The sequence below is a fragment of the Neltuma alba genome, unplaced genomic scaffold, assembly GCF_004799145.2.
Source record: "Neltuma alba isolate B1F8T4 unplaced genomic scaffold, ASM479914v2 tig00000912_pilon, whole genome shotgun sequence".
In the NCBI taxonomy this organism is placed as follows: domain Eukaryota; kingdom Viridiplantae; phylum Streptophyta; class Magnoliopsida; order Fabales; family Fabaceae; genus Neltuma; species Neltuma alba.
The window spans coordinates 1-24,812 of record NW_021632253.1 but is presented as its reverse complement, the minus strand read 5'-3'; the positions used below and the strand labels follow the sequence as shown (position 1 = coordinate 24,812).

General features: G+C 36.5%; 2 protein-coding genes and 1 pseudogene across 3 annotated transcripts; 2 read left to right on the top strand and 1 right to left on the bottom strand.

The window, feature by feature from the left end:
* Positions 1–610: 610 nt before the first annotated feature.
* Positions 611–19,210, bottom strand: LOC114748134 (phosphoinositide phosphatase SAC1). 2 transcript variants are annotated; one of them, XM_028936491.1, is made up of 16 exons: positions 18,966–19,210; positions 18,535–18,739; positions 18,289–18,454; positions 16,774–16,996; positions 14,877–14,953; positions 10,478–10,665; positions 10,085–10,182; positions 8,618–8,751; positions 8,391–8,519; positions 6,793–7,174; positions 6,558–6,679; positions 6,277–6,387; positions 5,921–6,130; positions 3,211–3,402; positions 2,261–2,369; positions 611–1,578 (listed from the first exon to the last, which is right to left on the bottom strand). In XM_028936491.1, exons 1-16 carry the CDS (start codon positions 19,080–19,082, stop codon positions 1,318–1,320), a joined length of 2,724 nt encoding a protein of 907 aa, XP_028792324.1. In that variant the 5' UTR covers positions 19,083–19,210; the 3' UTR covers positions 611–1,317. The 2 variants fall into 2 exon arrangements, with proteins under 2 accessions (XP_028792324.1, XP_028792327.1); XM_028936494.1 differs by having other exon boundaries at positions 745–1,566; positions 18,966–19,207.
* A 190-nt stretch (positions 19,211–19,400) lies between these two features.
* LOC114748077 (pentatricopeptide repeat-containing protein At4g35130, chloroplastic-like) lies at positions 19,401–22,139 on the top strand (annotated as a pseudogene).
* A 94-nt stretch (positions 22,140–22,233) lies between these two features.
* Positions 22,234–22,638, top strand: LOC114748124 (pentatricopeptide repeat-containing protein DWY1, chloroplastic-like). The gene has a single exon (XM_028936481.1). The coding sequence runs from the start codon at positions 22,234–22,236 to the stop codon at positions 22,636–22,638; it is 405 nt and encodes a 134-aa protein (XP_028792314.1).
* Positions 22,639–24,812: the final 2,174 nt, after the last annotated feature.

Genomic DNA, 24,812 nt, shown 5'->3' with positions numbered 1-24,812 from the left:
TTTTACCCCTCAATTAATTTTATATATTGTATTAGTTAAAATGTTGACAACTTGGCATACTACACTCTCTTTCATATTTCTTCTTGTTATTACTCTATTTCTTTTTCTTACTTACTCCGTAAATAAGGGCATAATTGGAAAAAAGTTTATTTCTTTTCCGGAGGGAATAGTTGTTTCTTATAAGGATGGAGTGAGTAATACTTCAGGGGGGGTTCTAGAATTTGAAAGATTGACTGAAAATTGTAACACCAAGGCACTCTTTGGACGTTTATTTGCTCTCGAGATTGTATTGGACGTTTCACTGGTGTGTTTTTACCCCCATTTTCGGTTTCCAGATTTATTTATTTATTTATTTTTGGTGAAGGTTTCTAGATTTATTTTGCCCGAGAGCAATTTCACCGAAGAGAGGAAATTATAGAAAATATGAATTATCCTTCAACATTGATGCTGCATTGGCTGTGTTTCACTTGTGTGTTTTACATTTTTGTTATTTGGAGTACAATCTACCTGCTGAAAGTTATTTTGAACAGTTCCAGATTTATTCATATTAATTTTGTATTTTTTTCATTTAAGAATAAATATAGACTATTCAGAATTAAGAATCATTTTCTTAAGAAAACATGAGAAAATTTGAATTCGAAGGACGCAGTTACTTGAAATGTCAATATATAAAAGACTTGATTTCTTTCTACTCATTAGACTTTTGAACCCTTTTTATCAAATTTTAACTGTGCAGATTAATACGAAATTTTAAAAACCATAAAATTTGAATCAACAAACTTGATCCAACGGTCCACACTCCACAGTCGCAGTAGTCTCCACTTCATAGATCAATTAAACTCATATACCTCAAACCCACCTATAAAAAAAGGACTATTGGTAAGAGAGAATTAAAAAGAGCACAAAGAAAAGGACTGACCCGAATTTTCTGAAGCCACACCAAGAACTTTAGATAAAGGGTTTCCGGTTCAGTTTCGTGTGAAAGAAGGCGCAGGAAAAAAAATAGCCATTAGCACTGTCTTGTTTATGGCTTTCTGGCAAAAATCATATCATAATATTCCTAATCAACAAAGCACCTGCCTGTAGTTTCTACTCTTCCCAAGCACTATGCATCCCTCATGTAAGTGTAATTTGTGCGAACTGTACATTACTCAACATTTGGAATTTGCTGGCACCTGAAGTTTCCCCGGCCGTACTGACCGTGGTCCGGATTCTTTGATACAAGAAAATATTTATGGGAGGCTGGAAGAAGTATTTGAATATTCCATTCCTTTACAGCTGGAAATATAATAACCAAACCATTGATATAGTGGGGCATTATGTCCCCGGTACTTTCTCTTCTCCTATTAACCATCTTGACAGCCAACTGGGATCTTCAGCAAAGTATTTACAAGATGAGGGAATGATGCCAAGGTCAGCTCCAACTTGCTCATATTCCTTGAGAGCTGCTTCCATTTCTTGAGCAACGACATCATCATTAACCATGTCAAATGAACTTAGGCTCAAAACATCAGCATAATGTCTTTCACTCCCAGGATCATTATGAAATAGTTCCAATTCAAGTCCCTGCACAATCCACTGATATTTGTTAAGAACTATAGATAATTAAGATGCTCAAAATACCTGAAGCCAAAATATGCTACGCCTCTTCTAAAGTAGAACACATGGAATTTTAATTTTAATTAGAAAATTTACATATCAATAAATTATGGAGAAGAAAATCACTAAGAAGATGGGCCGGGTGAGAAAGGTGGTTGGGAATACAAGTCAAGGGTTTCCTGCTTCACATCCTCCTTCCTTCAATGTATCAAGGACGACAACAACAAACACAAGCGTGGCTAAGATCATATGATGCCATTGGGCCACTCTATCACATTTAACTGCTCAGAATACCGTTCACCGTGAGATCCCATTCTATAACTTCCTTAAGTGCCTTTCTTTGTCTCCTTGATCTTGTTCTCTAATCCTCCAATTTACCCAAGAAAAAAGAATTATAGACACCAAGTTTTTATTAACAATTAACAAATTAAATAAAGACCCATCTGTTGCCCAACTCAATACAACGCATTTATAGGATTCGGCCAATAAAACCTTGCTTGTAATTACGGTCAATTCATTAATGAGATACATATCGTAAATTGAATTTGATAGAATAATATAGGAATTGTTTATCATAGATCCATTTAACCACCCCCGTAGCCAGGATGTCTATTTACGTGGAGGCAACAACATATATGATTGAAAGGCTGCACATGCATACCTGACATAACGCTGCATAATGCTTATATAACTCACTGCTTTCATTTTGATCACCAAGAAGAGTGCCTCCGTACCAACCATTGTCCTCACTAGATGTCACTGTCGGGTACCTGGAAATTCAAAGTAGACAATAATTGAGTTATCAAAGACAGTGATAAGAAATTGGTGTTTAACTATACCCCAGAATAATTAGGGCTCCGAAAGGAATCAACATAAGATTATCGTTTTGAAATTAAAATTCAAAATTTTGAACCAGATTCCTAATCAATCAAAGAAATAACAGCAAATGACCAAAAACCTTTTATCGAACCCCAAATTTTCAGGCATGGTGGAAACTAGAGGAGTTAAGAAACTTTAATGGCACATTCATTATATTTTTTCAGACAAAGGGAAACACTTGTTGTTAGCAGAATATTAGCCCAGATATTCCGCTAATTAATCAGATCTATTATGCTTGTATTCTTTCCTGTTATATGTGTTCATATTCTCTTATTTATTGTGTAAATATTCCATTTCCAGATTTGATTCGATTCTCTCTGATCTCTCTCGTTTAAGTTCCTGTAAGCAGTGGAATTGATAGGCTACCCTTCTACTGTCCTCTCCACATGTGTATCACATCTTTCTGTGGATGGAATCACATCATTTTCCCATCAATTTTCACTTATGTTTACCGAATGCTTAAAAATCGCACAGAGTCCAGTCCAGATCCCCATGTAAAAATATCAAACATCCATGTATGAGTTTACAATTTACAAATGCACACAATTTGGTCCATCAACGTTTAGAAAGCCTTCATTCCACAGTTCAGAACAGGCTATATCTCAGGATAAAACAAATAGACATAAAAATAAATTACTGGCAAATAAAAGTATAGGAAAAATATTAATAAATGGGATTATGAATATAATGAGACAATGAACTAGAAAAATGAGGCACTTTTGCGATACATACCTTTGGAAAGCATCCTCTTCATTCAAATCATTGCCAGAAGAAAGCCAGTTTAGGTTGTAAAAACCATTACCCTTTGTCTCAACTAGAGATCTTTCAATATCAATTTCACGAGAAGCAGCTTTCCCGGCCATGGTACCTCCTTCATGCTTTCTCTGGCCAAAAAGCCAATTTGGGCTCTTGAGTTGTATCTCACTGAACAAGAGCACAAGAGAATCAGTGAAATTGCAAAAAATGATCTGGATTTATGACAAGCAAGAATGCTTTCTTTGTTCCATACAAATCTACAACATAGCAAGCCACTCCCTCTCACTAAAAAGAGAATATATGGGAAAGAAGTAGCATTAGCATGGCATGAGATGCTGAATTCAAGCAAAGAATTTCCATTGATGTAGAAATGCAAGATCTAAACTTAAGAGTGAGACACAATTTCTTCTACCAAGCATTATACTATTTAAACAAACTTAAGTTGCTTACAAGGCCTGCAAGGGGCATCTAGCGGATCCTTGTGGATATTGACAATACAAAAACGAAAAAAACAAGCCTTATCCTACAAGGTGGGGTTGACCACACAGATTGAATGGTGTCTTTGTGCTCTATCAATAACCAAATCTTTGGTGTAATTGTTGATGGTATGATTGCCTCCAATGACTAGTTGTGATTGTAGCAATTGGCTTGCTGTTCACATAGCAAAAGATGTTGATCAAGCTGCATGCGGCAGCTGAATGTGAACTTTAAAGGGACAACACAAGCATAAAGTTGGGGTAGCTGAGATGACAATGTTAAGAAGGATGTGTGGTCATATAAGAAAAGATAAGATTCGCAATCAACTACCCATTGTTGATCCACAACAAGTTACTGCGTATTTTCTTCAAGGAAATCTTTGGGATAGCATGAAACATGATGTTGTTGCAAGACCTAGTGCTAAAGCAAAATACCATGCCATGGAATTGGCAACTGTGAACTTATGAAGATGAAGCAATTACACCAAGAACTTCAATTTGGATATCTTCACCAAATGACACTAAAGTGTGACAATTCCGTTGCTCTATAAATTGCCCCTAGTGTAGTCTTTCATGAGAAGCCCAAACAAACTTGAATCCCATTTCATCAAGAAGAAAATCCTATTTTGTTTCTCACTTGGCTGACCTTCTTACAAAAATATTAATCCTTCGTTTGGTTAACTGGAAAGATTTTTTACGGAACAGAAAAATAAATGGAAATGGGAAGAGGAAGGGAATGGAAGTTTTAAGAATATGTTTGGCATGTTGGAAAATCTTGATGGAATCCTTACATGATTTATTTTTATTTGGTATGTTGGAAAAATTTAATGAAATGGAAAGATTTAAGAATGAAAAGACCAAAATATCTACGAAGCTATCAAAACAAATCTGCAGTGGTGGAGGGACGTGGAGGAAGCTGGAGGCAGGTGGAAGATGATGGAGGCCGAACAGATCTAAGAGGAAGGGAATGGACGTTTTAAGAATATGTTTGGCATGTTGGAAAATCTTGATGCAATCCTTACATGATTTATTTTTATTTGGTATGTTGGAAAAATTTAATGAAATGGAAAGATTTAAGAATGAAAAGACCAAAATATCTATAAAGCCATCAAAACAAATCTGCAATGGTGGAGGGACGTGGAGGAAGCTGGAGGCAGGTGGAAGATGATGGAGGCCGAACAGATCTGCAATGACGGAGGAAGGGGAATGATAGCGGCGGCAGGAGGTCAGTTCTGCTATGGTTGAACTTGAACATGGCTTGTTAGATCTTCGCCAAAGAGAGAAATAGCCATTGCCAGAGTCTATGGTCCCCATCATTAGAGCGTGGCCCTTGCTGTCAAAGTCTGGAGAAGCTGCTGCCTGAACCTGTAGTCCTTGCTGCTGCCATGAAGGATATAGATGATAGCTTTTCAAAGGGGAGTAATATGCCCGGAAATGAGATGCTAGAGCTATTTATGTCAGCAAAAAATGCGTTCCACAAAAATTCGCATTATCCTCGGGGGAGGTGGGGGACCATTTTCTAGTGTTTTAAAGGAAAATTGTGGATCCCGATGAGCATTTGAAACACTTCAGATGAAACAAACAAGGGAATTTGACATTCTCTCCCTTTGCATCTCCAAATCTCAAATTCCTTCCTACCAAATGGGGCCTTAGGAAATCCCACTTTTCCTACAACAGGCTTGGTCATATGACCTATAAATTTCAACTTAAGGGGGACTGCTAATTGTGATATGATTTGATTGTAGATGATTAGGATTGTTTGTGGTAGATAGTACATAACTAGATTATTTTGGCGATTATTAGGCATAAATATATGGCCTTGTACCCTCATCATAAATAAGAGGGTCAGGTAGATCAATTCTCACCGACTTCATATTCACATTTTCTCTAGCTCTCTTTCTCACATTTCTCTTGCATTATTCAGAACACAAAAATACTGAGTCACTGTCTAAAAGGATTTATTATTGAACAACTAATAAAGAAAAATCATATTGAAACAAAAGCTTTAAGTACCAGAAGTTAAGACTATCAAATTCTAGAGTAACAAATCAGTGAATAAAGATACTGAAACATCATGTTATAAAAATTAAAAGGAAAAGTGATATTATTTGTGAGGTATGAAAAATTTTAGTAATAGAAATCAGTGGCAGAGATTAAAAAAAAAAAAAAGAGAGAGAAGTAAATCAGATGTTTAGAATAAGAAAAATTACGCTGCATCAGGTGCAACCCCACTGTTTCCAAAACCACCTGGTTTCTGATCAGGTTCACCAAAAAGTCTTACATTCCGAATTTCACTTCTAGTCTTTTCAATTAACTTGTCAAATGATGTCAACTTTATGCGTGAGAAGTCTTCTCTACAAGCTGGGACAGGTATGAGGGTTGTTCCAGTTCGACGAGAAGGCTTAGTAATAAGTTCAGAACTGCAAATTTCAAAAGTTCAAAAAAAGAAAAGGCACACGAACAATATGAAAATATATAAATAAAGCAAAGTTAGTGTAATTTACCATGTACAAATATGTCAACGATGAATTTATAAATCATTTATTACACAGATTAGGGGACTCACCCCTTATCAGAGATCAGGTCATCTCCAATCCCAGAAACATGGAGATAGTAATCTGAATCCAACTCCCAAAGAGCAGGTTTCCCTTCTTGTGGTTGGAAGTAACCTAAAAACCTACCAATTGAGTAAAAGACCATCGCCACAGATTGATTAGGCAAGGAACGAAATCACATTTTCAACATAAAGCAAACAGATGCATCAACACTTTCTAAAGCAGTTTTATTAAAGCCATCTGGGAAGGGGGGAATCGTTTGCTAAGAAAATATAAGAGGAAAGAATAATACAAGTTTATTGCATCTTGTTTTTCACCATCAGTGTAAGCATTGCTATAATATCGCTTTATAGACTTCATAAACTCTCTTGATTGCGTTGTTGCTTTCCACTTTCCCTGCCTCTCTGGGAAAACCTGTCAGCCAAAAAATCAGAAACAAGGAGCATGAAGCAGAGGCAAATAAGAATATTCAATATTTATCCAAAAAATTATATTAACTGCGATACAAATCTCATAAAACGTCATACAGTATTATGAGCAGCAGAACCACCATACTGCTGGGCAAGAGCATCACCCATACTCTGGTACATGTCCATAAGAGCTGCAGCAATACTACTATCAGGGTCCACTTTGGAAACATCAGATAAACCCATAGCATGAAGCTGGCGTCCTAAAGCTTGAAGGCCATAGGCATACTGTGCTACATTTGTACGGTCCAAGCAATCAATGCAGTTGGTGCGCAGAACTCCACTTTGAAAGCACGGTGCTTCACCACAAACATCTTTTTGGCTCTGTTGGTTATTGTCAGTCTCGCTGTCTTGATTGACTAATGCAGTTGGAATTTCATTACTGTTTCCGATCCTTGCAATATCTCCTGAACTCGTTCTTAAATCTTTTAGAGAAGTATCCCTGTATACAATGACAGCAGTGCATATGAAAAACCGCATTATTTAATTGCATAAGAGATAAGAATCCGTTTGGATTATCTCAAGGAATGTGAGGCTGTGTTTAGGGGATGAAAAATTATAGAGCTGATATCACAGACAAAGACGATCTGCAAATCGAGACACTTCCAACAAGCTGTGTGATCTCTTTTTTTTTTCTTTTTAAAAAAAAAATTTCTAGGAAAAAAGCAATCTGGAAGAATAATTTGCAAGAGGCTGGTTATGAAAAAGGAGGAGCATTTTAGTAATGAACCAAGGATACTGCAGCAGTAGACACTACCTCTATATTTTAGGTTCTAAAGGGTCCACTTCCTCGGACAAACTGGAAATGATGTTTTCAGATGATGACTTGTGTTTTAAAATTCAGATAGAGAAAGGTTTGCTCTCTAAACAGTTCAAGGATGATTTTTGTCAGAAGCAGAAGCAGCAAAATGACAGGACCAAAAGTGAATGCTGAAGTTTTCGAAGAACATAACTGCTGGTGGCAGTATTTCTTCCAGGGACAAAGTTCCAGGGCAGATTGATGTTGAATCTGTTAGGTAACGACCTCTACTTCAAATGAAAGCTGTAAAAAGTCCTATGGTTTGGAGCAGACTGTTGTTATAAATTCATAATACATATCTTTTCCTTTAGTCATGAAAGTTGCAGACAAGTTATGGCTGGTTGGTAATGCGACCTAAGAAAGTTTGGGTAAGAAACAATTTGCGCAAAGGGGGGGGGGGAGGTAATTCAATATTTCCAAAATGGAAAAGATATTCCCACTGCAGAGGAATCAACCCTTAATGGGAATGAAGTTCTTAAAATTCATGCACATGTGGCGCTCCCAAAAATGTCAGATCAAAAGAAAAACTACCCGCATACTGAATAAGGGAATCAAACGTTCTAGAATCCATGTTCGCAAAATAGATAAGCAGTCCGCATAACAAACCCTATTTAAAAATCATCTATGCACAAATAACTTCGGTCCACAAAAAATGCACAAATAACATAAGGGTGAAGAAAGGTCTAAGTGGCTCACGGATGAACATAACAACAGTAATGAAGTAAAGGGCATTCACCCCAACATATTTTGCTTGCGTCTTTGATTGTCCAAATTAGGATTCTAGATTCAGCCAGAGGCTATGAAATGAATTACACAAAAAAGCCGCATGTGGAATATTGGTCAATAATTTCATTGGTACCTTCCATTGCTTGGTCGGTTGCCCTTGGTCCTTTTTACAATGTTGGGTTTGCCACTGAAGTAAAAACCGGTTAAATCAAGTGCTTCACTTGCCACACCACCTAAAACTGCCAAAACGTTGGCAGACTTACTTTGAAAGCAGAAGAATATAATAGTCAGATATAATTTTGGACTGACTCAAAAATATGATTACATAGTGGGGAAGAACATATAACCTGACATGCTCACCTCTTTGCAAACTTGTGAAAGTCCCAATGAATAAATCTAAGATGATTTTCTTCAGGTAAAATTTGGTTCAGATACCCCACAGCATTAGCAAATTCACGCCTCAGCATCATCTCTCGTGGTCTTTTTTCAACAGTCTGTAATTATTGTTTAAATGAGCTCTGGGAAAACATAAATTCAGTTTCTTTTTATTGCTTAAAGGTACAACAACAACAACAACAAGCCTTATCCCATCGGATGGGATTTGCTATATGGATCGCATGACACTATTATTTTCTATCAACAACCTTATTGCTTAAAGGTATTTCGTTAAAAATGATAATAACTTAAGCAATAAGGCTAGTGCTTTCTACAGGGAAGTGCAATTAGTATGTAATGAAAACAAAAAAAATAAAAAAAAATGCAAGAAACAAGGCAGGAACAGGGAAGGATAGAGGATTAGCTTGAACCTCTTTTAGTTTATGAATCAGAATCTAAGAAATAAACAAATAAACAAGGGAGGATCTCCAGGTACTTACTGAATAATACATGTCATATCATTCAGAATTCACAATATCACGCTTGTATAGTTTGATACGAAGACATCATCAAATCACTGACTAATATAACACAAGTGGCACTCACATAAGTAACTAACTCATTAAAACATGACAGCTAGGCTTCACATACTTAGAAATAATGCACCATGACTTTATACAAAAATGACAATTTCAAAATACATACTATACTGCCAAAACGTAAAGGAAGTTAATAACTTCATAACCACCATTCCCATCATTAACCCACCACATATCAGCATTCGGTTCCACTCTAGGTCTGTTGTTTCATCAACTTTAGGTGATCAAAAGAATGGGAAACAGGTATGCATCAAAGCAGAAGACTAGGAAGATTGAGCAAGGATAGTTGCTGCCAAAGGAAGCTTCTGATGTCACGCTGATCAAAGTAACTAAAAAAAATGAGTTGAGGAAAGCTATGCTGGCTGAGATAAGATTGTTAAAGGCCGATGAGGTTGGAGGAAGGATAAACTACTATAAATCATACCTTGAGGAATTCTTATCCTCATTTGTTGTAATCTTTCTCATATTTGGAATTTTTTTTAGCAACCAAATAGAAAAATCAGCAAATGCTTATAGCACTATCAATATATATTTGTATCCTAATGCGTTTCTCATGCGGCTTTGTAAGCACTAGCTAATTAATATATAGAGATACTTGACAGAGGTTTGGATCTCTGATGGTAAGTTAGTGCATAGGAGGAACAAGCATGGCTGTGGACCGGGATGGGGGCACAAGTACTGATCTGAAGTACAGACTGGGGACAGTGAAGGAAAAGTGCTTCTCTCTGCAACACATGGATGGTGACCAAAGTAATATCCTTTACAAAAGAATTAAATAACTCATAACCTGACTCTGTTAGCCTTCACAGATCACACCATTTTGGGGCATGGTCATCCTCCAATGAAAAATTACCTTAATCAAATTAAGCACAATAATTGGATTGCCATATCTCTGAGCAAGGTCTTCAAAATGTAATTTTGTTGCCTCATATGTAGGATCATACCTCTGCACTGAAGAAAAGAGAAAGAATCCATCAAAGAAGAGCTAGATGTAATATAGAAGGAGCACAAAAAAAAATGTTTTTGATTAAATAAAATTTAATACAAATAAACATGCTTATTTATTGACAGTAACTCTGAAATCCTCACTTCTATTCTATAGAATGAGGCCATGTACATGAGTACTTATAGTGTAAAGGTTACTCTAGGTGACAAAATTGCAATTACAGAAGGAATAATAAAATAACTAAACTAAAAATAATTAAATAATTACATTATTAAAAATTCTAACACTTCCAACGCTTACAGATAATGTCAGGCTTGGGGCTGAATCTAGAAGCTTCTTGAGACCAGAAAAGTGGAATAGAGCCACGCATCTGCACAACTGAACTCATTTTTCCCTTGAAAGAACCAGCTTCTTCATCAAGGACAATCTGTTCTGTCTCAACATCATTGGCAACTCTTCCCCGGTCATTGACTCCCCTTTTCAAATAACTGCAAAAGAGTTGGCAGCATAGTAACTTATACCAATTCGAACCATTAACATTTTTGCAAGATAGACACGCTGTATAAACATATTTCGTCAAAAGACAATGAGTAAGAAGGTGATATTAAACTGTTATGTTCCAATCAATACAGAGTTATTGTTGAATATGAAAACATAGGATTAAAAACAATAATTAGAACTATTTCTTTAGTCTGGTCTGGGGTGTAACAATAAATGGAAGTCTTCCAATCTTAAAATAGCTGGAGACACTTTATCTACCAGAATACAAAACAATTAATAATAAATAAGATAGGATAACAAATAAGTCATCTGAACAAACTTATCTGATAAAGAAATGCCATGATATGTCTCTAGTAAAAACAACAAAGCATCATGAAATTCACCACATGAGAATATTTCCAGGCCATATCAATTGAAGGTTCTTCATGCTTAATATAACACGCCACTAAAAGGAATAGACCACTAGTAGGCTCCATAACTTAGTTGCCTACTTAAAGACCCTACACCAATGACTATGAAATTAGCTACAAGTCCCAAGCCGTTTCAACTCATGTCTTGTGAAAAGTAATACGTTAATGAAGACATTTTGGTAACAAGTGTTGAAAATGGGTGGGTCTCTAACAACATCAAAGGAACATAAAAACTGAAAGGACCACACCTAGGTTATGAAAAGAAAGAGGGCGAGAATACCATATTCAAATTGCCTAAGCATTTCCAAAACATTTAAGAAAGTACTTAGATAAGTGGCTTATACAGAACAGCATGAAAGACCCTGTAAAACAAAGAGCAGGAATCTAACAATACAAGAAGATGATACCAAAACCCAGGGAAAAAGAGAACAGTTCAAAGTGATGCTATCATTATGGATGGAAGTAAGAAAGAAATGAAACTTACAGGAAATCAATGGGAATGACATAGTTAGCATCCCAAAAACATTCTCTTCAACACAAGAATTTGAGAAATATTTGGAATGTGGGCAAAAAGTGATCAGGAAGCATGGTTGTGAGTGACAGAGAGAGCGAGGGGTAAAAGCACAGACTAAAAAGAAATGCAACGAAAGAAAGAAACTTATGATTTGAGAACATTTTCCCGGAAGGAAGAAGAGAAAAGCAGTCCTTCTAGTCTCCTATTAAATAAGTCATCAAATCTTGTTCCCAAATTCTCCAAAAATGGTGAACCTTCTAGAGGAATCCAGTTGAAGGCAGAAAAAGAGGCTACCTGGTTTGCTGCTCCTCCTCCTTTAGTCCTTCCCTTGACAAATCAGAATAAATAACTTCCTATGGGGTAATACTTAAATTAAACCATTTTTAGCATCCAAAAAACGGAATTTCAAGGACACAAACATGTACTTTACACTGAACACATGAAGCACCAGGAAAATACTGCTTCGGCAAAACTCACATTAAGGAAGCAGGAAAGTGCAATCAATCTAAGGATGTAGATTTTTACTAAACATCAGAGGGATAGAGCCTGAAGAAATTCGCCTGAATTGAAGTTCTATTCAGTGCGATATGTTTTATTCTCATGTAGTGAAGGCAACAAATTGTCCCCCTCTAGCTCGATAATCAAGGGTAAATCTTCTAAATTAATTCAGATAAGATAAATGGATTCTATCCTATAATATTTTAAATAAAACAGATATAGTTTAAAAATAAAATATCACAATCAGCACAGGGGCATCACACACACACAGCCCTTATTGGGCTAGGTTTGTTGCCACAAAGCCCATTAGAATAAGGGCTTTAATGCGCCGCTCTTCAACAGAGCCACAAGTGCAACTTCACGGATATATCCTTGGAATGATGAAATTTAATTGATTACCCTCCCAAGAGTAGATGGGGATCTTTAACACACCGCAAACCAATGCAAGGAGCATGTTGTGACCCGGCTTTAATACTTAACAGAACAGAGAACAAACTAACAATAATGAAGCAGATTAGTAATAAATGAGGAAAATCCTGAGGCTTTGATATTAATATTCCAACACTGAATCAAGATACAGTAAGTTCCCCTGATTCTAGCTCAAAGCCCTATTTCCCGGATTACAAAATAGACCACAACCAGCAACAAAAGATTACACTGGAACTAACATGACAAACTTAAATACAGCAGCTTCCCATGGCATTCGAGAGGCAAGGTCTCTCCCTCAATATTCTCTCCCCCAGAAAACCCTCTTCCCCTCTATCAGTTCTTACAAAATAATATAGGCTCCCCAAAAGTAATTCTACCCACCCTACAGGGTTTAAGACCCATACAGCTAGTGGCTAGCTGCCACTCGGAGTTGTTCCTCAATTCCTGGAGCTCTGGGGTAATTGATTTGACCAGTGGTTTCAGTTCTCATTCTCCTCCCATAGGTCTTCCTAATGCCAGCAGTTATATCAGAGCACCACCTCTACACCCACATTGGCAATGGCAATGCCATAACTACTTGCTAACCAGACACCTGTCAAGCCTCTGGAGTGAGTAGCAAGTTGCCAAAAACATTTCTTCAGATGTTATTGGCCACAAATCCAAGGCAGCAATAATCTACAATGGTCACAAAATGTGCACGTGTTCATCAAAGGAAGAGGAAAGGAAAGTCAACTCCCTAAAGGGGCTAGTTAACCAGTAGTAGGGGATCCGAGGTATAAGTCTAGATTGCCGAAAATAAAATGATCAAGCCATTGCCAATCAATATCATGACACTTGAAATCAGCAAAACCTATATTGTAACCAAGACAACCTAAAGAACTTGCTGCTCCATGGAAAACACAATGGCTCTATCTCAAGTAAAAGAAAGTGTTGACGCATGACCTCACGCAAGGTAGCTATTGTTCCTTAGTGATGTTGTGTCAGCAAATAGAAGTGTTTGATACAAACTAGTGAGCCTATGGCGCAATTTTAGCCAACTACAAGCATTGTGGACTGACACAAACCAACATTGACAGAAGATAAACCTGATTCTCCCTGAGCAAGAAAGGTGCTTGCATATATCTCCAAGCTCAACAAAATCAAATTCTTTTTCAATATCTAACTTGAATAGAAAGGACAAAAGACTCGAGGAAGAGGTGAGAAAATATCTCCTCAACATTGCTGTGTTTTGTTGAATAATGTGTCAGGAATTTATACGGGGTGAAGGCACGAGGGGACTGCTACTCACCTTTTAGGAAAATAGCATTTAACAAGGGAAAAGAAACGAAGAAAATAAGAGAGAAAAAACTAAGGGGAATAAAGCACAATTAACCACACAAATATAACCTCATAAAGAAGATATTAGACGGACAAAATAGGAAAGAAAACATTATGGCTTAAAAGGTGTGGAATGACATCATTAATGAGGCGATTCCATCACAAGGGGGAACTAGTGGCTAGCATGTTAATCCTACGATGCCACCAGCTAGAGGAACAAAATAGGAAATTCTAACATGGCTAGTACAGTAAACCAGATGCTAGGGAAATTCCATTGGGAATAAAAGAAAATACATTTTATCTTATGTATGATCAGATATCCTTAAAACCAGAAAATATAAGAGCATAAAATAAATCAATGCAACAAAATCCTATTGAAACCTACTAAGGCAACAAATGGTCACACAGGGCCTAACACCAGGTCAACCATTTTATCCCCAAATGTTCAACTAATAGACCAAGACTCCAGAAAGATTTATCAATATCTCTCTAACAATATTGTCACCCAACCGTGTTACCCATAACAAACTAGGAGTCATGAATTCTAACAACTTGTCACAACCATTGAGCCTTTGTCCCTAATGATAAAACTCTAATTAGTTGCTAAACTCTAACCCACTATTATTCTAAGTCAACACCCAACCTTGTTACTAAACCTAATGATAACAATATTGACACCCAACCTTGTTACCCATAAAAAATTAAAGTCATGAATACTAACTTGTCACAACCATTGAGCCTTTGTCCCTAATGATAAAACTCTACTTAGACACTAAATTCTAAGTTAACTAGTAAAGAATGACAATATTTAATACGTAATCCATAACAAACACTATTAATCATCCATACCCCTCCCTCCAGCAAGCAGGGGAAAAGGTGAGAGGAGACAAACTTAGCAGAACGCTATCAAGAATTAAGAAATTCAGAAAAGTAAACAAAGTCAGTTAGCATTAAATTATCACAATGCTTCTCATGACAAAATGTAAATACATGATATCTGAATAAAATATTAGAACAAGAAAGAACAAACCGTGTTCCAGCAAAATGTCTTGATCGTCTAGAAACCAAGCAAACACTGAAGTCCCTCCCGAAAATTGAAAGACGCATCTGCCATTGTTAAAGACTCAAGAATTGGTTATACATTGAACTATGATATCACACCATTAAAAACTAATTTACAAGTCAATAAAAATCATTTGAACACACAAAAGAAACAACAATAACGTGTTGCATATTTATGTGTGTGCATATATACATAGAAAAACCTACTTAACAAATAAATTTAACATTTTTTTATTTTTTATAGAAAAGTAAGCTTTTTAAGAAGGTAAAATTAATCCATTGACAGTTACAGTTTACACCAGAGGTAGCAGGTATGGGACTACACATGACCAACACACAATAGCCCACCTCATACAGACATGCACCATCCTTTTGCCTACCCAACTAATCCCTGCTCAACGAAAAAAGCCCCCATTTTGGTTTGACGGGTCAATTAGGTGACTTCAACTACCACACAATGTTACTCAACTTCCCAAACTAAATTATCAATGGATTTGGAAGAGTAACAGGTGGGGCTAGAAGACAGATTTGAGCTCAACTGACAGTGATGGAGGACATCATCAGATCAAGAATATCAGAAGACCTTCCACAGCATCAACAAACAAGGCATGGTAGAGGAAGAATAAACGCAAACATCATCAAAGCTCCAAGTCCTGAATTTGTGGGTCTACAAGAAGGTGAAGAAAAGAAAACCAGGAAAGCCCAGATTTTTTGGTGCATCAAGAGGGTTACCACGTACTGGTGATATGCTGTCCCATAGTTGGTGTTGCTTGCTCAGATTCCATATCCACAATTAATGTGCCACATCAGTGACTCATTAACTTTGTTTAGACAAAATCATTTCAGGGATAAAATTACTAACAGACAAAAGTGTAAGGACTAACTTTGTAGCCATGATATGGTATAAAAACAGATTAAAACATTTTGAAACTATAAGAACCTAGTTAAAAATCGGGATAAGCTATAGGGGCTAGTGGATTTATTTTTACTTTTAAGAAAGGAATGGAATCAGAGTAGGCTCGTAAAAGTAGAAAAACCCAAGAACAAAAGGGATACAAAAAATAATTGATGTCAAATACAAGAAATGTCAGCAAATCCCTGTTTTATCAGTGACGAGTACAATGAAAGAAACACACGTGACATGTGTACAATTACTCTAGAAAAATTAAATCCCGTGAGATGGGTCTACCAGGCAAAAGAGGAAACTAATGGGTAAAGTGACTAAATTGATAATTTCTTGATATTAGCTCTTAAAGAAATGTTTTTCACAGAAGTAGACCTCATAACAGCAAAAATCTCACAAGGCAATGTGTTCTTTATAAGAGTCTTGAGCTTCCATAGAAGATTAGCGAGGAGAAAATTATCAAAATCTGGAGAGTAAAAAACTGGTACTAGGATTTATACAAAGCCTAGAGGAGCCCCAACAAGTAAAGAAATGGGGCAAATGAAGTCAAGAAGACCAAGGAAAGATCCATGCCACATAACCTCCCTCACCAGCAAAAAACACCAAAAACCCGGGGGGAAGTCAACGTGAATCCACTACATCCTCAATAAGCTGCAATCTAATTCCAGTCATACACTTAATTAACCTAGCTATTGCCAAGCATAATTGTGGTTCTGCTGTGACCCTAAAATAATTTTTCCTTAGACAATTTAGTATTCACCGCAACCCCATGTTAATCACATTTCAAAAGATAAACTTCGACAACATCATGGAGCATGAAAAAGAATGTAAATACACATATTCAAGGACAATAGGAAAGAATCTTCCATGAGAACGAAGGCATGAAATAAGCATACATAACTCATATTTGACCGGTAAAAAATCAGTACCGATAATAGGGAGAAGAAGCAAAGCAGCCCACCTGCTTAAAATGGCCATGAACTAAAGCTATTGTCCAAATGGTGTTATTGCATCTTGATCTGATTGCTTGTGTTAAATAAGCATTCCAAACAAATATATTATCATAGGGCATCCCTTCATCTTCATTGGACAATACATTCTTCTGTAAACTTTGCATTACAGGATAGGTATAACTAAAGAAAAAATCCTTTGTCAAGTCAACACTCGATAAAAGCTTTTTGTACCTGGTAGAAAGAACTTATAAGCATAAGTTGCCTGGCAGTCAAGCATATACTGTAACAAAAATAATTGTAAATAAAAAATGATTTCCACTAAATTTCTAGATCAGTTAGCTTCTTCTCCCACATTAAGATCAAGAGTAAAGAGAGATCATAATTAAATGCATCAAGTATATTGTCTAACAAATAAACTGTACAGATGATTATAGGTGGAAAATTAAACATGTTGCAAAGAAAAACTATAAGACAAATGAAGGCTTGGAGTTTCTTCAACATAACCTTTAATTCAACATGTGTCGATTTACATTACTTTCCTTCACAAGTTAGCTACAACACGCATTGCAGTTAATTAGATTCAATAAGGTGGCTGCCACTTGTGCCACAAAACATATGCTCCTCCCTGTTTTCAAATTTCTTGGAGAAAAATATTTTATTTTATTAAAATGAAAAAGCAATAAAAGGGAGGATCAGATCTTTTCCTGTGGAGAGGAGCCCAGACTCTTTAGTCAAAGTCAAAAGAAACAGCAATCTAAAGAGACCATGAACCAAACACCAAAGGGAAGCCAAAAATACAATTCTAGACTCGTGGTCCAAAACAAATAACACAATAAAAGTCAATTAAGATAATACGGGCCTTCCTCTCTATATAAATACCAAGAACACAAGTCCGTTCCACAGGGCAAGAGCAGAAATCAATCCTCGCAATTTACACATTCGCTCCAAAAAAAAGATGCCATGCTAACACAAATAAAAATAAAGCATAGTTTGGAACCCAGTCCCTAGATCCAACAACAATGACCTTATTTTAATACATCCTCCATCAGTCATTTTGCATCAGAAACGGCTTAAGAAACATGCACAAGTCACTATAAATTCCTAGAGCTGAACAGCAAAACAAAAATGATTAGCCTAGTAGGTCAAAATTACAGCAGTTCGCAATCACTGTTAATATAATTATTGCAATAAAACACAGAAACAATGAATATTACCAGGGACTTCAAACTTTAAATTAGATGTGTTATTGAGCAGTATGACCAACAAACATATGCAAAAATTTGCCACAGCTATGACACTAATAAATTTAGAATACAAGAACCTTGAAGCCAACAAGTACAAGGCACGTCATTTACATCCAGCATGTATTATCTTGCTTAATCTTGTGACTAAAGAAATCATTTGATAACAACCAAAAAGGAACCCAACAAAGGAATTTCTCTAGGTTTGTTCACGAAAATACTGTTTATGAACAATTATCAACACAGTGAAAGACAAATGATACAAGGGGCAAAAAACATTACCTTGTCTCAGTTCTAGAGTGAGCGATTTCAGATTGCATTGAGAGATGTGGTATTGTTATCAATTGGCTCTCCTCTATGCTATATATTTCGTGACCACATATACAACCTATTTGTCTGCGCTTGGTAACCAGAATCAAATAATATGATTCCAGAAACTTGATGCAGCCTAAAGACAACAAATAAAACCACTTAGTCCCCAAGCCCATAAAATCATAATATCAAGAACCACTTGATGCAGATACTGACCTGCAATCCCATAAACCTTTGTCACAAATGTCAGGCCGCCGGTGGCCCTATTGCCTTCTGCGATTCGCTGAAGAAGGTTCTTGATTTCCTGAGGGGTATATACCACAGGGTCTTCACTAATACTGAGGTCGGAGGGCTCTGATCGATCAATTTTCAAGACTCGAAAAAACCTCTTGTTACGGTCACTTCCGATTAAATAAAATCTCTGCTTTGAGAACCCATTATCATAAACCGTCAGTGCCCGAAATGAACATCCAGAAAGCAAAAATGAAGAGTTCACAACTCTACCAGCTAAAGAACATTTGCTTGAGCAATGATTGAAAAACAACACATTGGAAATAAAATGCTCCTCAGAATTAAACCATTTGTTATGTCATCTAATATTGCAGTTCCAGCATTTTCTATGCAGCCATACAGAATTCATCACTTACCGCTCTGGTTTCGTAGAGCCGGAACTTCTCCATGGCGTAGGAATTGGGATCAAACTCGGGCTCATTAGAGGGGTGAACTTTGGCGGAATTGGGTTTTGGAGCGTCTGATTTCGACATGATTGCATAATTAGGTTTGGAATTCAAACCCTAGCTAACCAAGTTTACGATTCATCACCTTCGCTGTCTTGCATCAAACTATAACGCAGTCAAGGCAAGATCATCTGACCAAAATTTGACTTCGCGGAATGGAGTCCACATTCCTTACCATCGGATGGAACATGGAGGGGCGCCATGTGCTCATCACCTAAAACGATGTCGTTCAAATTTAAGAGGCGCAATCTGAACCGTTAACTATAAACTGATCATGGCCGTCAAATTTAACGGGGATTTATGGATTTTTGCTTCAATCTGACGACGAGACCCGCGACGGAGAAGAGGGAGGTGGAAACAGTGTTCGGGCTCCGGTGGCTGATGCCCGATGCACAGGTCGGAGACTCGCGGCTATCGAGCTCCAGTGATTTTTGCCTCAAGCGCAACAGAGACACGCAACGCCGGAAGGGAAGAGATAGGAACGGCAATCGAGCTCCAGTGATTGATTCCCGTCGCCTCAGGTGATCAACGTTTGGCCCCAGATGAATTCTTCTTCCTCTTTTCCCTGTAGTCCTGCTCTGGGTAATGGAATGATCATTAGGAGATAATGCGTCACCAAATTTTTAGTCTTTTGCTAACCTATTGAGTAATTACAGCATCAAAATCCTTCAGCCATGTTTCATTACCTTCTCTGCTTTAATATTGTTGCTGTTTTATCTTTAAATTTTCTAATAATTCTCATAGTTATTGAGGGTGGAAAGAAGAAAACCATAAGTTGCAAGTTAAAGAAAGCATCTACATCCCTGACTCTATCTCAGGAAAGTGACTTTCGTGTAAGATCTTGAACTATGCTATGAACCAAAAATTATTGAATGTTGTATTCATAGGAGCGTTGGTGCGATGTCTGATAACAGCTGGATAAAAGTCAGATTCTCTTAATTAAGGTTATTTATAGATGACATGGATATTTTGGTTCTTCAAAGATACGTAGTTCAACTATTTGTCCATATATTTCATCTTTACATGATTCAGTTCCTGCATTTGTTTAGAATGAGATTAAGCACTGGTTCTCTTCCTTCCTCCTCCTTTGTTATTCTTTTCGATTCCCTCTTCTTCCTCTGTCATGTTGTTCTGCTCGTTCATCCTCCCAGTTATTCTTTTGCAGGTTCGAAGATGCCGGAAAACTTGATGAATGGAATGTGGAAACCCACCCCCTGTACTTGTCGATCTCAGTGTGTTGAAATATGGAGGATTGAACGGCCTTGATTCTTCCACTAATCCATACGATACGTTTTTGGGTGATGAGCTTTATGTGCTTATAAATGCGATGCGCAGGTAATGCGGACTCTGCTCTACTAAATAGTAATATACTTTGCCTTTGTGCTGGCGCTGTGCTTCTCCTTCATGAATGGAACCTTCTCTCTCATGCTTAAATGGTGTAGCGATAAAGCCCTTCTTCTCAAATCTTCATACACCACCGTCACTCGCTTGACAGAACAAGGTCTTATCTGCCCGCTCACCTCTTTACAATGCGGAACCGTGTTGCAGTCACTCACCAATACCAAATCCTACGGAAAGTGCCTGCAACTTCATGCCCACATGATCACTTGCGGTACTCTGGTACACAACACCTATCTGAATACCAAGATCGCTGCCTGCTACGCTGGCTGCGGTCGCATGGCTGAAGCTCAGGTAATATTCGACCAAATTGTCTTTAAGAGTTCTTTTTTATGGAATTTCATGATTAGAGGTTATTCCTGTAATGGGAATGCCTTGAGGTCTCTTGTTCTGTATCGTCAAATGATCAGTGTTGGACGAAAGCCAGATAATTTTACCTACCCATATGTTCTCAAAGCGTGCGGTGATCTGCTGCTCAATGAAATCGGCAGAAAAATTCATGCATTGGTGCTGATTACAGGCTTGGCATCTGATATTTATGTAGGGAATTCTCTGCTTTCAATGTATTCCAAATTTGGGTATGTGGCAACGGCAAGAATGCTGTTTGATAATATGCCTGTAAGGGATTTAACATCTTGGAACACTATGATATCAGGTTATGTGAAGAATGGAAAAGCAAGAGATGCGTTTATAATATTTGATCACATGAAAAATGCTGGATTTCGTGGAGATGAAACAACTTTACTTGCTCTCCTTAGTGGCTGTGGTGATCTTACGAATTTAAAAGTGGAAAGGCTATTCATGGTTATGTTGTTCGGAATAGTGGTAAACTATGCAGCAAGTTTCTAACGAATTCCCTAATTGACATGTACAGCAATTGTGATTCAATATCTGATGCAAGGAAGTTATTTGAAAAATTAAAAATGAAGGATATTATATCATGGAATTCTTTGATTTCAGGTTATGAACGACATGGAGATGTTTTTGAAACCCTGCAACTTTTCTGTCAAATGATTATGGAAAATGAAGTTCCCGATGAAGCAACTGTTATTTCTATGCTTGGTGCTTGTAATCAAATCTCGGCATTGCAATTGGGATCGTCTATTCACTCATATATTGTTAAAAATGGTTTTGGTGCAAATACTGCAGTCGGTACTGCTCTTCTTGACATGTACACTAAATGTGGAAGTTTGCCTAGTGCACGTCGTGCTTTTGATGAGATGCCTGAAAGAAATCTGGCTTCTTGGACTGTTATTGTTACAGGATTTGGGATTCATGGGAGGGGAAAAGAGGCCATCTCCATGTTTTATGAGATGCTGGGAAAAAATATTATTCCAGACGAAGGCATGTTTACTTCCGTTTTATCAGCATGTAGTCATTCTGGATTAGTTGATGAAGGTAAAGAAATTTTCTACAAAATGATGAGGGAGTACAATGTAGAACCTAAAGCAACTCATTATGCTTGTTTGGTGGATCTTCTAGGGAGAGCAGGGAACTTAGATGAGGCATATGCAATCATAAATGATATGAAAGTGAAACCTAATTATGATATATGGAATTCCCTCTTGTCTGCTTGCAGATTATACCACAATGTGAAGTTAGCCGAAATCTCAGCTCATAAGCTTTTTGAAATGAACCCAAAAGGAGTAAGCAGTTATGTTTGCCTTTCCAACATATATGCTGCTGAGAGAAGATGGAGTGATGTTGAAAAGTGAGGGCACTGGTGAGAAGAAAGAGATTAAGGAAACCGCCTGGTTACAGTTTGGTCGAGCTAAATAACATGGTTCATCAATTTTTTGCTGGAGATAAATCCCACCAACAATCAGAAGATATTTATACCAAATTAAAGGACTTGAATGGGCAACTTAAGAATGTTGGTTACAAGCCTGACACAGATTCAGTTCTCCATGATGTTGAGGAAGAAGTAAAGGAGAAGATGCTTTGGGACCATAGCGAGAGGTTGGCGCTTGCCTTTGCTCTTATTAATACTGATCCATCGACCACAATCAGAATAACGAAGAATCTTCGTGTGTGTGGGGATTGTCATACAGTAATGAAAATGGTTTCTAAGCTCATGAGTAGAGAAATCATCATGCGAGATATTCGTAGGTTCACCACTTTAGGGACGGAGCTTGTTCATGCAGTGATTATTGGTGAGTTGATGGGGAGGTTAATGAAACTATAGTTGATTAATCCCAATGATTTTAGCACTGTCAATAGTTCAGACTTCAAAGTTTAGAGAAACTATAGTTCAGACTTCAAAGTTGATCTCAACAGCTATTCGTTGTTCTTGTGTTCCAGATCGACTGGTGTATAAATTAGTTGGGATCTTATTCTCCTCGAGGGTTCATCCAATCCAAACTCTTTTAATATACTATCTTTGGTTCTTAATATAAGAGTTAAAATTGACTAATTTAAAAATTAACGAAATTAGTTAAGTTAGTTATTTATAATAAATAGTTGTTGTCTTTTTAAAATACCCTTGCTAATCGTTAATCATGTGTATTAGTCAAAACTACCATTTGATAGGACTTTAGCATGTGCAACTGATATACAGACTACTTTGGAAAACACCACATAAATATAAAAGATAAACTGGTTTGGAATCTTATATTTAAGATTAAATTAAAAGTTAAATTAGTTTTTCCAAAATAGTATAAAACATTGCTACTATTCTTCGTCGGTGATATTTTTCGTCTAATCCAGCTCTACGAAGTCGAATAGGGAGGGTGTGGTGTCTGATTCATTTGTGATTGCGATGTACTTACAGTAACACCTATTGTGTTTTGCGATTAAATTTTGGTTAATATGCTTGCCACTCTGGTACTTATAATCCCTTCGAGTGATTTTCACGTGTCAAGAAATGAAAATGAAGTCGTTAAATATGTCTTGAATTGATAAATTTTTTCAAGTTGTACTATTGTTGAAATTTTCTCTCTTTTTATATATATACACCCCCACATTGCCTCCGATTCTTATATAATAGGTAGATAACTAATTTAGGGAGATTAAAAAATTAGTTAAATTAGTTATATTGTAACAAGTATGTGTTGATTTTTTTTAAATTATTCTTATTCAATCATATATATTGAAACTATATTTGGGTGAAAATCGTAGGGCAAAAAAAATCAAATCGAACCACTGACTGTTGAAACAACCAATGGTCTAGGAGGTGTTTGGCTAACTCTAGAAATGCTTTTCAGAAACACTTTTTCGTAAATCGAGACAAACTTCTCTACATATTTATTTCATATACTGTAAAAGTACTTCTGAAACTATGGTTTTGTTCTTACCCAAACACCCTTCTAGTCTAGTTTGAGTACTGGACTAGCTAGAAATTGAACTGACATCAACCCAATCAAATCGAGGTGAACTGGTGAAAATCGAGGTGAATTGGTAATAAATTGGTTTGGATATTATGTTGTTATTAGTTCTATTTTTTTTATTCAACTCCTAATATCTCTTGGTCACTATAGATTTTAATGAATTTCAATGATGGTTTTAACATTAATAATTATTTCGTTATTTTTAATTAAATTATATTATTTTAATATGTTTGATTTGATCCAGAATTGACCCCATTTGACCCATTGTCCTTGAACCATTATCTTAACTTGTTTAGTATTTGACTTGGTTTTTTGTTCCTTGATAGAAATACTTTACAATCAATAGAGATTTTTTTTAGAACACGTTATAAAATTGGAAGATACAATGAATTGAGGTCATATGTGTAAGTTTTTTAACTAACTTTTATATTTAAGACCAAAGATAGTATTTAAAAATTGTTCTTACTTTTCTCTCTTCTTCTCTCTCTCTCTCGAGTAAAATTGGATATTACTACCTTCGGTCCTTAATATAAAACCTCGTTTGACTTTTATTTTGGTCCTAATTATAAATCCCAATTCACTTTGTCGTCGTATTTATGTATTTTTTTCCAAGATAGTCCTTCTAATAATGGTAGTTCTGTCAATATACTTGATTAGCAATGATATTTTAAGAAAAACAACACCTATTTATTATAAATAACTATTTAACACTTGCTTATTTAATCTCTTCAAATTAATCAACTAGCTCTTATAATTAGGATTGGAGGTAGTAGTTCTGAATTACTCTGAGTGAACTTGCAGACCAAAATCTTTTCCCTTGAGAAACTTCATAAGAAGAAACGGTTGGCAATTCCGATTGTCCATGCAACTCTGGCCGGTAAGAAAAAAAAATACTGTCCATTCAGGTATGCAACACATAGCGCATGATGATGGTATTAATTTGTATAGTTTAAAATGGAGAGTTGGACTATAGGACTGGGATTCAAAAATTTCTACTCTTTACGCATAAAAATATTTTTTTTAAATTTAAGTT